General features: G+C 36.7%; 1 protein-coding gene across 2 annotated transcripts in view; it reads left to right on the top strand.

Annotated features, from left to right (window-relative positions):
- Window positions 1-15787, top strand: part of Snx13 (sorting nexin 13) — a 114797-nt gene that overhangs the window by 75071 nt on the left and 23939 nt on the right. The window contains exons 12-18 of one of the 2 annotated variants that reach the window (XM_040743241.1): window positions 283-382; window positions 2052-2245; window positions 3450-3554; window positions 4096-4228; window positions 7361-7398; window positions 11295-11364; window positions 14955-15094. In XM_040743241.1, the coding sequence (XP_040599175.1) occupies window positions 283-382; window positions 2052-2245; window positions 3450-3554; window positions 4096-4228; window positions 7361-7398; window positions 11295-11364; window positions 14955-15094 (780 nt within the window). Of the gene's footprint in view, window positions 1-282; window positions 383-2051; window positions 2246-3449; window positions 3555-4095; window positions 4229-7360; window positions 7399-11294; window positions 11365-14921; window positions 15095-15787 lie in introns of both variants that reach the window. The other variant, XM_040743239.1, reaches the window with a different exon arrangement.

The raw sequence follows: 15787 nt of genomic DNA, 5'->3' as shown, positions 1-15787 counted from the left end.
TTTGTTCTACAGTAGAATATGTAGAAATAAAGAATACATGAAACACAATGATATAGCTTGTTTTATATTAGGGGAAATGAATGATTATTTGATGACTATCTCTTGAATGAGGCGGGTTTTAGAGCCACTCAACAGAGTGTTTTATTGGGAACTGACATGCAGGAGGGGAATTGTTGTCACATTTTGATAGACTGTTGCATTTTCCATACATTTATATAAACATCCTACCATAATGATTGATGGATGATTGAAGTGCTAACTTGTATTCATTTGTGTCTGAAGGAAATAAATACTGTGAAGCTAGCAGCAAACTTTGGGAAGCTTTGTACAGTCCCCTTGGACAACATTCTTGTAGACAATGTTGCACTACAGTTTTTTATGGGTAGGTAAAACTTTATTAAATAATATAGACATTAAGTTTTTTATTTTAAACTCTTGATAAAATACAAGTAACACAAAAATTCTAAAACTTAATACTTTTAAGTATGTAGTTGAGTGATATTAATTACATTATTAAGTTACCAGTGTCCCCATTCGTCAGTTTAAAATGGTTCTTCTGTTATAAGGGAGATTTCTGTATTTAATCAAGTGATTGACTTGCTTTCTTAGCATAGATAGTCTCAGGTTTCTTCCATGTTATAGCATATGTCATAATTTCCCTCCTTTTTAAGACCATCACATACATAAACACAAGTATCCATCCCCTGCCCCCCAATATCCATTCATCCTCATGGGAATCTTAGCTTACTTCCATAGTTTATCTTTGAGAATGGGGTTGTAATGCGTGTGGATGCATAAGCACCTTTGAGAGACTCTTCCTTCAGTTCTGTCAGGCATATGACAAGTGGAATCTGTGAACCATAGTTTTCTTACTCATTGTTTGGGAACCATTGCACTCTTTTTCAGTGACTCTCCCATTTTACATTTCAGACAGTTTAACCGCCCAGGTCTTCACCCTGGCTTTCAGAGTTCCATCAGACAGACCCTGCCAGTATTTCATTGTGGGGTTGGCTTCTTGTCTGTGGTTGTGCTACAAGTTGAATCATTTAAAATACTAGTGAATTTGGATGGTTATTATTTTACATTCCAATTTGAGCTCATATTTTTTTCTTTTTGTTTTTTCTTTCTTTTACTTGTTTTGTTTTGTTGTTGTTGTTGTTTTGAGACAAGATTTCTTGGTGTAACAGTCCTGGCTGTCTTGGAACTTCTTTGTAGACCAGGCTGGCCCCAAACTCACAGAGATGTTCTGCTTCTGCCTCCCAAGTGCTCAGATTCAAGGCATGCACCACCACTGCCCAGCTCATCCTTTTTACTTTAGAAACCGTAGAGGTAGATTTTTTTTTTAGAAATAAATAAATGTTTTTCATAACTAATGAGCATTTGTCCTATTTTTAAAATAAATCATAGAAGAGTCTAGTGTGGTTTAAATTCATTGAGAAACACTTCATTGGCTCAATACTTGAAAAGTGGAAGCATCAGAATTAGCAGAAGGATTTTTGTGAGTTGTATAGTAATGCAATGACCAGCCTGAGCTACATGAGCTCCTGTTCAAAAGAAAAATATAATACTATATTGGGAACACATGAGACATTTTATATTCATATATGAATAAGATACTTTATTTTATGCTATTTTATAGTATTACATTAATTATTTTATCTGGTAGACATTTACAGCATACTTAAATCTTTGCATCGTTATTTGTGTGATCAGAATATGTGTGGTTTCCTACAATACTCATCTTAATTTTAATATACTTCAAAAATTACACATTATTAAAATCTTTATTCAGAATAATAATTGACTATTGATGAAATAATTACGTATTTAAAGTCTTACATAGCATGCTCACTAGGAATTCATCATTAAGATGTGATAGTAAAAAGCTTTAAGTTGGGCATAATGATTTCTACCTGTACGTAGAAGGATTAGGTAGAAAGACCTCACGTTCCAGAGCAGCCTGAACCTGTAAGCAACCCTTCTTTATCATACAGTAATATGAACCATTTAGGATGACATTACTAACTGTTGCCTTGGCTTTCGTTTGGTAGATTACATGCAGCAAACTGGAGGTCAAGCACATCTCTTCTTCTGGATGACGGTGGAAGGATACCGGGTTACAGCTCAGCAGCAGCTAGAGGTTTTATCAAGTCGTCAGAGAGATGGAAAACATCAGACCAACCAAACCAAAGGTCTGTTAAGAGCAGCTGCTGTTGGGATCTATGAACAGTATTTATCTGAAAAGGTAAGGGTTGACTGTGGCCACTGTTGTCTTCCATAGCCGTGTCACTCACAACACTCTGTGGGATACTCACTGTACTGGGCAGGGTGGCTTCAGTGACCTTGCCTTGTTTACTCCTAAGGACAGTCTTCCTGTATGTTTTTATTGTCATTGTTCAAGAGAAGAATCCAATTTTATAAAATCAAATTAGTATGTCCAAGTTCACGGAAATCAAATGACCAAGTCAGGAGAGGTACTCATTTCAGATTCGGGGACGTGGTAGACAGAAATCAGAAGGATGTAAGACATAGGATGTGAGGAATACAGAAGAGAGCTGCACATGGCGGTCAGCCGTTCCGCACTTGTCTAGCTTGTATAAGGCCTCCAGTTCAGTCCCAGCACCCTGTTAAAAGAAACAGCAGATTTTGTATTTCTGCATCTGTTGCATATGTTTTGAAATGAACATTCTAGCAACAAATTCATCTTTAAGAACATTGGAACTTTGCAGCAACATTGCTTACTAAAATTTAGGATAATGGTAGTCTTTTACTAGCCATTCACAAGGGCTATCTGGTGTCAAATTATCCAGTCATATAATACTTATATACTTAACTACTCATAGCTTGAGTGATCTGATTCCTGATGACAGTGTGTCTTGTATGCCAAACACTGGACAAATATGTCTTCAGTAAATCTTTGTTAACCCTAAATAGTGATATTGAATAACCTTATGCAGGATTATCTCCAGTTTTTCCAACTCGGAAATAAGGCTTCGTAAGAGGACATATGCTCAATAAAAATGAAGCATTAAATCTGTCTGCCAGGGCTAGGGAGATGGCTCAGCGGGTACGAGCACTGACTGCTTTTCTAGAGGTCCCTGGCTGATGCCCAGCACTACAGGACAGCCCACAACTGCCTGGAACTCCACATCCAGGGGCACAGTACTCTCTTCTGAACTCTGTGGGCACCAGGAATACATGTGGTACACACAAGAAATACTTAGACACAAAATGTAAATAAGTCTTTAAAAAGACAAAAAAAAATGTTCATTAGTCTCCTGTAATCTATAGAATATAGAGTCTGTATTCTGGCTTTCTTAAGCATCGTTGGTGAACAGTGATTCTTATCTGCCAGCTACTTTAAATGGCACGATTCTGCTGTTAACTCCTATTATTTACTGCTTACTTATATGTGGAAATTACAAAGATTATTATTTTTTCTCTGTCAGGCATCACCAAGAGTTATTGTTGATGACTATTTAGTAGCGAAATTAGCAGATACTTTGAATCATGAAGATCCAACTCCAGAAATCTTTGATGACATTCAAAGAAAGGTATTAATATTTTATGTTTCTTGAAAAAAGTATTTCTATGTCTATACAGTTTTTTCTTAAAGTAGAATAATTACTAAAAAGATACTAAGGTTGTAATAACTCTGACTGCAGAAATGTAAAGGACTTTTTTATTTCCTTGAATGACCATTGAGAAAATCCTGATTTTTGGGTTGGTTGCTTTGTTTACTCTGAAGTAAGAGCCAGATATCAAGAATTCAGTAAGTAGATATCTCTATTATAAAAAAGCATACTTCAAAAATTCATCTTAGTATAAGCCTTCATATACGTATATATTTCATAGAAAATACCACTTCCTAGAACATAAAAATGGCATAGTGTCACATAACTTACATTAAGATAGGAACCTTTTACTCACTGTAGGGTCCAGAATATCATTTTAGTTACTAAACTGTCTTATTGTTGACACCTTTTAGATAATAATACATTATAGAAAAACATCAGTGAAGCTTTTTGATACTTTATGTAGCAAAATCATTAACTAATATGGATTAAATTTTGAATACCTCAATTATTTCAACAGGTATATGAATTGATGCTACGGGATGAAAGGTTTTATCCTTCCTTCAGGCAGAATGCACTCTATGTGCGGATGTTAGCTGAGCTTGACATGTTAAAAGATCCTAGTTTCAGAGGGTCAGATGATGGGGATGGAGGTAAGGGAAAAAGAGTGTGTGTGTGTGTGTGTCTGTCTGTCTGTCTGTCTGTCTGTCTGTCTGAATGTGCACTCTGACTACCTAAGAATGAGCTTTTGAACATAATAAAATGTTTTTAAACCCCAAATGTAAATTGTAATATATCCTAAAGTGTCTAAGGCAATGTGAGAGTAAGAATGTTGTCTTAACATGGGTCATCCAGAATATTTTTATGCTGCTTTCCCTTTTGCTAATCAGTAATCATGAAGTGATACGTTTGTGTGACAGGTAGAGGAGTTATGTGAAGACTAAGTGAGGAAAGAAATAATGCTCTAGACTATCAAGCGATGTACAGTGTGGTGATTGTTTTCTTTACTTGTGTCTGTTCCCAAAGCTTACACACTAGGGGGTGCTTTTCTTTCACTTAGAAACCCCCAAGTGGTTTACTCCAACCTCTTGTTCTTTGCCATGGTGATGCTGCCAGTGATTGGCACGCCCTTGTAAGAGTCAGAGGGCATTTAGGTTTTTACCTTCATTCTACTGCTTACTGCCTGTGCGCTCTAGTTTATCTGCGTTAGGCCTCAGTTTTCGCAGTTGTAAATCTGGAGTCCATCATTGTACCGTAATTCAGTCATCCTTTTAAACAAGATTCTGTGCGTGAAAGCATCTTAGGGATGAAAGCACAGGCATAAAGCTGTACACGTGAAAGGAACATGCTGTGGTGGAGCAGGGCCTTCAGAAATGAATTCCTAGATCCAGTGCTTGTTTCACTGTGATTAAATTCAGGCCTTTGTTAAGGAGCAATTGGTAATCTAAGATTCGAACAGCTTTCTAGTATGCTGTAAATAAATAAGCAATGTAAAGATAAAGTAAATTGCAAAATTTAGAACCAGTTACTGTAGTTGATTGTGGCCATTTACTTATCTGTAGGCTTTTCGGGTAAGACCTTTTGAAAACAGAGATATGTTAATCCACTACAAGTACTCAAGCCTTTAGTTATGATTGTATAGTTAAGGGAGTAGTTTATTTTTTGAAGTGTAATACTTTCTAGGTTAGAGGAATAGTAAAATTGTAGTTTTCTGTATTTCTTATTGCTGCTGGAAAATGTTAGATCTTTTGTGAAGTTTGAAAAAACAACTCTCAGCTCACCACACTAAAATTGCAATTGTAAAGTGTCTGCTTGTATTATTAATTTCATCCATTTAGAAGTTTTCATAGTAATTTTGAAGTGGATTTTCTGTGGAACCCAGAATGGAACCAGATAAATTGAGTTGTGACCTAAGTGCTATGTGATTTACAGTGCTGATAGTACATATGTATTTTATGTGAGTAGAATTGACTTACTGTTTCAATTCCCCTCTCTAGCCAGTCAGTTCAAACCATGTACTTATTTTAGACATAAATTGGGTTTAGAATTTTTGAATTGGGTTTGTTCTAAAGTAAAATACACTTTTCACATGTGTCAGGTTTTGAGTGACTTCACATTAAATCACTGATTGTAGTTTGTAATCATATAGTGTGGGGGGTGGTGTGGGGAAGGAGGAGGTGTATGGGGGGAAGACGGACAGACAGACAGACATGTGGAGGTCAGAGTACTACTTGCAGGTCAGTTCCGAGTTTTGAACTTAGCCACAGCAGGCATAGTCCTTAACCTGCTAAGTCATGTGCTTGCTCACATTCATGTCTGTTTTTTAGGACAGATCCTCATTGCAAAGCAATACCTTCATATCATAACTGATAGATTTTTATACATTTCACACACACAAAATCCTCAGTTGTGAAAACCGGTTTTAAGATTTTATCAGAGAAATAGTATACTATGCAGCATGATGTTAGATGGCTGCCAGCTTTACTGTCTTTGGTATCTGGGTTTCAGGTCTGACATTCTCAAATTGAGTTCTTACCGCTTGTCTTTCTATAGTATGACTTATTTCTGAAACTCTTTTTTGGTGACAAGGCTCAAGAGGCTGCCAGACCACAGATGGGGAGGAAACATTTAATCACACCATAAGGACAGTCGGCATGTTTATTTACCTTATGCATCATCTGCATATGAACCATGAATATTCCTAGTTGAATTCCCATGTGTTTTCTGTGATCAGAGATCTGGGGAACTAAGAAGTGTTTTGTATACGGAGTTATTCAGAATGGACGACGATTAGCAGCTGCCCCTCTTAGAAATGCACAAGTAGTGCAGTCTGTGTGAAGACTCATGTAACTAATCAGATTTCTACATTTACTAAGGCTTAGAAAAGGTACATTAAATTGTATGAGTATTGTTTTACCATTGCAGAGACACCTTAATTGAAAGTTTAATTTGCTTAGATATGTAGTCAAACCCAAGGGGAAAGAAGAGATTATTGCTTGTCATTAGTGTTAATAATCTTTGTTAGACTTATTTGCTAATGTTTATTTACCTTTTTTTTTCTTTTTGGTTCTTATTCTAACACTTGCATTTCCCCCCAAGGCTTAAACAAGTTTTATTAAGTCAATCTACAAAGTTGTGAGTCTTGGCATTTTGTACGTGATTTTTCCCCTTTTCTGCTTCTGCCTCTGTCTTTATGAGCACCCATCATCAAGCCTAGCTACATACTTCCCTAACCTTCATCAGAGTTGTTTTCCCGTCTCTGTTGCTTAACTAGACAGCATTGCATACAGCCATTTCAGAATCTAGACTGCAATGTTTTATGCTACATTTATGAGGAAACAGTGGACGATTACATATCCTTAAAACCTGAGCATTTGTGCCTCACACTTAAAGACTGATACTATTATATCATTTTTAATCCTCAGAGACAGAAGTAAGAACATAATTCTGCAGTACCTAAGGGACTTCACTCTGCGTTACTTGCTTTGCATAACAGCCTCATGTGATCCATGAGGAAAGGTGTAAGAGTGAGCACTGGTGCTCCCTGGTGCTTACCTGTGACTTTGCTTGTGAGCCTGTCAGGCCTATGCATATTTTCATTTCGGGGTCTGATGGGCATGGTAGGTGGAGAGTTAAGAGGCAGACATTTACAAGTGTAAAAGAGTTTTCTTTTGTTGCTCTGCTTTTATACAAGTTGTGTTATTTGTGTTTAAAGCATAACCCCATGTAAAGCAACAGTTTTGAACAGTCTCTGCTGTATATTAAGCTTTCTTTTCCTTTTCTAGAATCTTTTAATGGGTCTCCTACAGGAAGCATAAACTTGGTAAGTACTATTTGTGGGTACTTTAATTAGTAAGGTAACTTGGAAATAAGAAGCTTCAAGCTGTCCCATAGAATGAAGACATTGTTGTGCTTTTAAAGAAATGTTAAGTTTGTAAGGCATCTGTGACTTTGAATTTTCATTTGTAAGAAATGGGGATTTTACCACACCTGTATAGCTGCAGTTGAATTTTATGAAGGGATTGGTTTCTTTATTACAGCATGTTGGAGGCAGGGAAGGGCTTCTCTGTGATATCAAGGCCAGCCTGATCTACATAGTAAGTTTCATACCAGCAAGGGCTGTGTAGTGAGGCCATATCTCTTGTAGACCAGGCTTGTTCTAGAACTCAGAGACATCCGCCTGCCTCTGCCTCCCAAGCGCCGGGATTAAAGGCGTGCGCCACCACCACCCAGCTAAGAGGTCATATCTTTAAAACAAGAAAAAGGAATTATTCTGTCACCTTTGAATAGTATATTCACATACTTAAAGCTTTAAATCACTTTACTTCCACATTTAATAGAATAATAAGTTGTTGGGACAACTTTCTACTTACTGTTGTGTTGTGGTGAAGGGACACCATAGTCAAGTCAGCTCTTAGAAGATAACTTTAATTGGAGAGAGAGACGGGTAGACACCAGGGCTTTTATTTTGAGCCACCCATCAGCTCCCAAATCCTGACTTGGAGATTGATTGCTTTTGAATTGTTGGCCTACCTTAAGCTCGTTTTGGATAGCTCTTTTAACTTAAATTACCCTGTTTCTCTTTATCTGCCTTTTGCCTCAAGGCTTCTTACCTTTTCATTCCCCCTGTGTATCTTTGACTGCTTCTCATGGCTGGTGGGCTGGCAGCTTCTGGCTGGTGGCCCTGGGCATGTCCCTTTCTTTGGCCCTCATAATCTTCTTTCTCAAGCTTCAATTTCTCCTCCTACTTATGCTCTTTGACTTCCATCCCTGCCTAACCCTTTCCTGCCTAGCTGTTGGCCATTCAACTTTTTATTAGGCCAGTCAGGCGCAAGGTGAAACAAATACAACACTTCTTTACATATTAAACACACATCTTTACATCACTAAACAAAAATGTAACACCTTTATAGAGTAAAAGTGATACTCGAAGCATAAACAAATGTAACACATCTCTAGGAAACCTCAAAGCCCACTCCCAGTGACACATCCTCCAGTGAGGCCACACCTCCTACTCCTTCCCAAACGCTTCACCAACTGGGAACTGAGCATGTAAACATATGTACCCGTGGAGGACATTCACATTCAACCTACCACATATGAGTGTGTGTCAAAACAATTCATTCAACTCCTTACAAAAAGGGCTTTTTATTCAGAATTTTATGGCAATTATATTTTATTATTTAGAGAACTAAGAATGATAGACTTTTAGCATATAAACTCCACTGGCAATAGTTGGTTATATGTTCACTAATGAACATATTATTTCTCCTATATATCTGCTCTTGCCATTGAATAACCTAACTCCTAGAGTTCTGTTAAGAGGAAATACTGGTGTTCTGTGAAATACTCACTCAGTTCATAGTTTGGAGACAGCCCAGAGGTAAATGATGGCTTTTTCTCCTGCTTTTCTTGTAAATTTTCTAGTAAGTTCAGAGGTTTTTTGTGACTTTTAATGACTTTTGAGATCTGTGGGCAGCTATAATGTTCCTTATTTGGAAATAACCCAATAGAGTAAATGTCCTTTTCGACATGGCGTATAACTTGCAAAACAACTAAAGCAGATAAGCCATGGGCATTCCAGACTCTTTGTAACTTTGAAAATGCTTTATAAACTTTTTACTTGTTATATTTAAAAGTGTCATAATAAACTTTTAGAGCGTTTAGTGTTAGCAATAACTTTCATCATATACATATAAGCTTTGCAAATTTTGGAAACTTTTCCCAGTTTGAAATTTTCTAATATTCAGATTTATAGTGTTTATACAAATGTTTAAACAGTAGTAAAGTATGATTTTTTTTTTTACTCCATGTCTGAAGTAAGTGCTTTTAGAAGTTATAAGAGAATTCCAGAAATCTCTGGATCAAAAGTCACATTCGAAGTCAATTACTTGTAATATTTTGTTTTCTGTTATGAATGAAAAGTCTAGTGACTAGATGAATTTTAAAAATGGAATTATAAACTAAACATAGTTATTGATTGTAATATACTGAGCAGTGAAGATACTAATGCGCTCTTTGGCATATAATCCAGTTGAGATTAGCAGGTAAATTATTGCTGCTATCTCTACCACTGACATTGTAATTGTGTTTGCTGAGCTACCAAAGAATGCTCTATTTTTAGCTAGGCACAGTGGTGTCTGCTGATATGTCCAGCTGGTTTGGAGACTGTGGCAGGAGGAGCATTTGAATCCTAGACTTCTTTGTCAACCTGGACAGCAGTCCATAAAAATATCCAAGAGGGAGAAAAGAATCCTAAGTTTAGTTTTTGCCATAACATAAAATTAGAAAACAAAAAAGAACCATTTTCTTTTCTTTGCAAGAAGTTTAAGAATGTTAGCTCAAGGATTGCTTTATAAACTGTGGTTATTTTAGGGTGATATTAATGCACTTGTTTTAAAACCACAATTTTTTCTTTTGCCAAAGTACTTTTTCCAAATTGAATGTAATACTGGAGTTAATACTGTTTTACTGTCTGGAATTTCATAGTTTAGTTTTTACTTACTTGTGTATGATAATTGCAACAATATTTCTGAGGATTTTTAAAAATTATTCTATATGATATAAAGGAGGATTGTTGTTATTATGCTTTAGTTTTGAAAAATTATTTTGTGCTTTTTTGGTGTTATGTTATTGAAAAAACTTATAGTTTATAAATTATAGGTAGATACTGGATATGTAAAATAATCTCAGTGCACAGGGTTCTGTTGGAGCCAGACGATAGAGGGCACATTCTATCTGCTAAATACCAAAGTCTATGCCCATAGAAAAAATTTGTTGAGCATAAGCACATTGTATAGTCAGTCTTAGGTAGAGGATAGCAATTATACCAGAGAGTGGTGGGAGACACTCCCAACTCTGCTGTCCTTGTGGACATTCAAGGGAGAACCTTGCAGGCAGCTTCGGGTTGCTTTGTTTTGTGGTCTTTGTGTGTCCTGTCTGCCTTGGCAATATGCTTGTGTGTGGGGGTAGGGGGCATGTGTATGTGACCAAGTGATTTAAAATTTAAACTTAAATTAGTTTAATACTTAAATTAATTGTTGATCAATCAGTAATGATTTTGTTTGTAGAATTATAAATTTTACTAACAAAAGTCTTAGTCTGGACTCACTTCCATTTGCTAAGTAGTCACAATGGCTAATAACTATAATAAGTAGCTTTCTAAATATTTTACATATTTAGAATGTAATCTCACATACCCTATGACGCAGGTAGCATTACCCTCCTTTTGTGCTAAGTAATCTACATTGCTGATTATTTCTCAGTTAACAAAAGTTCTAGCGACTACAAATTTGTCTATAGTATATTTTACCATTATAATTTTATTGTAAAGAGTTCCTATTTCTGATTTCCTTCCTTTATATTGTTTATAATTAACAGTCAGTTACTGTATGTGGATAAGTAATGAAGAGGCTGTTGTGATATCTTAAGTTGGTTACTGAATTATTTGGTTTTAGAGTTTCTTTTTCATTTTTGTTTAAATGTGAGACTGGTATTGGGCAGACTTCATATTTAAGGTTGCAGCCTTAGTCTCCCAAGTGCCAGGAGCACAGGAGCTTAGTTTAGCTTCCTCATCTAGACTCTCAGTATAAATGCACAGCATCCTGGTCTAAGATGTCGGAGCTGTGTACATCCTATCAAATGTATGTGAGGAGACCTTTGGTAGAGAACTCTTAATACTTTCCCTGTAAAATTTTGTTCCCAATTTTTTTCTTCCAGTCTTTAGATGACCTTTCAAATGTGTCCTCTGATGACTCTGGACAACTTCATGCCTACATTTCCGACACTGGTAAGAGGCCTTGTGCTGCAGCTACTACTAAATACGGGTGATTGTAACATCCCAGTTACTTTTACATTTATTATTGCATTCAGCTTCTTTTAAGATCATATTTTCTGATTTACTTTTCTTGAAATGCTTTCTTCATGAAGTCCTGTAATGTTTGGTTGCTTGTGTATTTGGATGTTTTCCTTCTCTAAGATTGCCACTGTTAATGTTTGAAAATGCTTACTTCTAAGTACTTTATCATTTCAAGTAAATTCTAGAGCTGGTCTTTTCCTCTTTCTGCTTGAATCTTGCTGATACTCACTTTCAGAAGTCCCTTTTCTTGTTCACAGAGGTCTCCCATCTGTATTTGCTTCCTTTTACTCAAGAGCTGGCAGAGACAGTGGGTGGCTGGGACTTGTAGATAATTCCTCATGGAACCTCCCAGATGCTTTACTGTGTTGAGTGACCTACGACTTTGCGTAGTCATAAATAATGCTGATGAGTGTTAGAAATGCAGTTTTCTTCCTGGCCTCTCCCTGTTCCTAGAGTGTAGGGATGTTTTTGCTATACTTAATGCCAAATTATACAGAGATACATGTCTCAATTCAATTTCCTTAGTTTTATAATTTGAAAAGAGATTTTGATACATAAGTCTAGTTTTAAAAATGATGATCTGCATTTTTAAAAATGGCTTTGTTTTCTTATTCTCAGTAGAGCTAGAGACTCATTTTGCTTCCTCTTATGTGCTAGATTTCTGGAATAAGTTACCTGTCAGTTGTTCCTTCACCTTTTACATGTAGTGAGTACAAATATTACTTTCCTTTTAGATGTCACTAGAGAACACATTGTCAATTAAAGTAGAGGTCTTGTTGGTTTTCCTTTTAACTTTTGAAGCACTTTTCCTTCCATAAATTTTTAAATAATTAAAGAAAATCTTTATATTCTTTCTTGGCTTGTCTTCCAGTTATGAGGATGGATGTCTTTTCATGTAATAGTCTTTTTATTTCTTAGAAACATTAAATTTCATATTTAGAAGAGAACATTCATCTCTGTGTCTCTGGTGTTAAGTTTTCTCTTTTTAGGCTGTTCTGATTTTCTCATTTAATCAATTGTTTAGTTTTCAACAGTATATTATTCTTTAAATGCACAGAAGCATAAGGCAAAACATTTTTAATAAATGACTTTTTTCTCATTCAAACATACAGAAAGTCTGGGGAAGCAACATCATATAGTGGAGTTAAGAGCATAGCTTTTGATCCATTGTCTGGGCTCAGGCTTCACCCTGTAGCCTCACTTAGAGGAGCTCCTGTAAGGTTTCTCCTGGAATTTCTTCACCTGTCAAGTGGAACCTTGATAGAAATGCCTATCTTGTGAACTAGCTATAGGGGAACTAACTACTGATAATTGCTTATGTGTGGCAGGCATCATACATGGGTGCCTGTTCACCATTGATTTATTTTCCAATAGGACACTGATCCATGATCTCATGTCCTTAACAGAAACATAAAAACTACAGTTCAATGCCTTGCTGCTCCAAGACTGGCCCATGACCTCTAGTATCTTCTTTTTCCTTCAACAAAATTATCTGTTTTCTGAATCTTAAAAACATTAACCTCTTTCATTATTCTTGCTATTGCCCATGCACCTGGGTAGTCTCTTTTCCCTAACAACTTGGGACCCATCTTGCTTATCCTTTTAAAAGGGGTTTGCTACGTGTGCTCTGTCTCTTCTGTTCCTGGTGTCTCCTTGTTCTCACTAATTTGTGATTGGCTGTGGTGGGCTGCCCAATGGGCTTCTGCGGTGTCTTTTCCAAACATTCCTTGAACACAGTCCATGGAGCCAATCCTTTATTGATCTAGCAACAGTGCTTAGAAAATCAGACTCTTTAACTCGATGAAAACGCAGTCTATTATTTTATACACCTGAGTCTGTAAGAGAAAGTTGATGGCAAAGTGTAAGTAGTGCATACAGCCAAACTGTGTATTCAGAATGTGTTGACCAGAGTATTTCTGTTACTAATACTGTCAGTGTAATTATCATTGGCCAAATACAAAGTATTGATAATATGGAAAGGGAAGGAAAGACAGTTTTAAGTAGGAAGTGCAAATTTTAGAAAAGTTATTGTAAATAGTTAACAGTGAGGCTTTGTTCATGTATATTTGCCAATATAGATAACTACTGTTATATTATTGAAATAATTTGCTAAGAAGGTACATGGAAACACCTTTGCCAGATAATCTGAAAGACAGCAGAACATTTAATCAGCTCTAAAACCTCTTTTCCCACCTATAATTGTAATCCATTACTATAATTGCAATTATCATTGTAATCTGTTTATTATATCAGTCATAGAGTTTTGGCTAATATAATAGTCTAAACTGCCACAGTACCTTCCACACATGGCAGTGCTGTAAAAATAGCTGAAGAAATGTACAGGTGCCAGAGACCATGAGGAAAATAGGCTCTTGGAAGTGAAGAAGCAGTGATGCCTCGTGAGGCCATAGCAGCGTAAAGATTCCCAACTTGGTTTTGGTGGCATTTGTTTGTATGCCCGCTGTTTAGAAAAAGAAGAACTGTATCCTTCACTCCGTGTCGTGAGGGGCAAATTTATGTGACACAAGAACTAGGAAAACTTAGTTTAGATTCAAGTGTAAAGACAGAAATGTGAAGTCATAGTAGAGAATGGTATCTGATATCCCCCCAAAAGTGAAGCCTTAGAATGTGCCTACAGAAGTATATTCCCATTTTACTGTCCTCTAGTTATTATACACGCCAGCATCTCAATCCACAGAGAGTTGACAACAGAAGGAAAATTAGAGTCACGAAGGAGCAATGAAGTAATTTTATGGTTGGGGTCATCATAACATGAGGAGCTGTATTACAGGGCCACAGCATTAGGCAGGTGGAGGACCACTGCTCAGGAGTAGCACAGTAAGCCTAAAAAGACAAGAGCATGATTCAGGTTTCTTCTCTTTACCTAAGTTAAGACAGTGCAAAGTAGAAGCAGATGCCACCTTTAAGGCTTCCTGGCTTGCATGGTGTTCTACGGAAGGTCAGTAGGATGAGGATTTATTGACTTGCTTATTGCTGCTGCTGTTGCTAAAGGTCCAGAATAAACTACACTTTGAATTCTTGAATGTAACTGGTAATTCTGAGAGAAGACTCAGCAGCAGATAAGCTATCCCCTGTGGCTTTCTTGTTGTTTGATTGATCAGGCCTGACTTAACTGTAAAGAAAGCGTATTGTTTAGTTTCTGGGGTCCCTGGTGTATGAAATATAGGAGACCCCACTGCTTCACTCTGAGTAGTATTGTGGCAGCATTCTTAACGATGAGTAAAAGTTCATGGGAAGAACTTCCAGTGGCTGGTGACATCATCATACTTTTGTTTTATGTTGTAGTCATTGTTTATAATACCATATACATGTGAGCACAGAGGATTGGAACCTATCTTATCCTTTGCTGCCGTTCTTTTGTCTGTCATTTCAAATTCTTCATTTCGTGTTGTCTTTTTGTTTGTTTTTGTTCTTCATCTTCCTCCTTTTGTGTCTTTTGTTCCTTTCATTTTGTTTGAAATGACTAGTATATGCTGACTATGACCCATATGCTGTGGCAGGCGTTTGTAATGATCATGGCAAGACATATGCGCTGTATGCCATCACTGTACACCGCCGCAGCCTAAACACCGACGAGATGTGGAAAACCTATCGGCGTTACAGTGACTTCCACGACTTCCACATGAGAATCACTGAGCAGGTAATGAGCTTTGTAAAGCTTGTGACCGTTGTACTGTTTCTTGGTTCAGCTTTGGATCTGCATTCTCCAAAGATGCTCACACTGAATAAAGTTAACTAGAGAAGGTAAGGTACTACATTTTATACGATTGGCATGATTTTGAGCAGTGAACCTCTAACTCAGATGCGGAAACTTGAACCAGTGTAGCTCATTTTAAAGTGGCACTTTAAAATGGAAAAGTTAAATGAGTATATTTCCAATGTGCGAGAGAAGATGGGTGAATGGAGGGGAAGGGAGGGATCCTTTGCTGTGCAGAGGTGTTGTGTGCAGCAGGGAAGACACTGCTGGAACTCTCTTGAATGAAGTGGTGGTTTTGGAGGCATAATTCAAAGCTATAGCTATTTTGAATGGTACTTTATCCAACAATGTTGCCAAAACCTGGATGTTTTGCGTAAGTTATTATGAACCACAGTCTAAAATGAACCTGACATTAACCAAATACCATTTTAAATTCTTACTAAATTTAATTCTATTTCGTAGAATAAAGACTTTTAAAGTTAAATGAAAAGAAACTGTTTCTCTTTATTATTTTTGAAAAGCTATTTTTTCTTCTTGTTAACTTAGAAAAACAATACCAGATGAGATGCAATAGGTAATCTGTGGAGCTTATTTTCACTCTTGAAAGTCTTTGATTGATTCGAAACTTTAGTTACA

The sequence above is a fragment of the Mesocricetus auratus genome, unplaced genomic scaffold, assembly GCF_017639785.1.
Source record: "Mesocricetus auratus isolate SY011 unplaced genomic scaffold, BCM_Maur_2.0 Super-Scaffold_15014, whole genome shotgun sequence".
NCBI classification, from domain to species: Eukaryota; Metazoa; Chordata; class Mammalia; order Rodentia; family Cricetidae; genus Mesocricetus; species Mesocricetus auratus.
The sequence above is the reverse complement of the archived record's forward strand: the minus strand, read 5'-3'. Positions and strand labels throughout refer to the sequence as shown.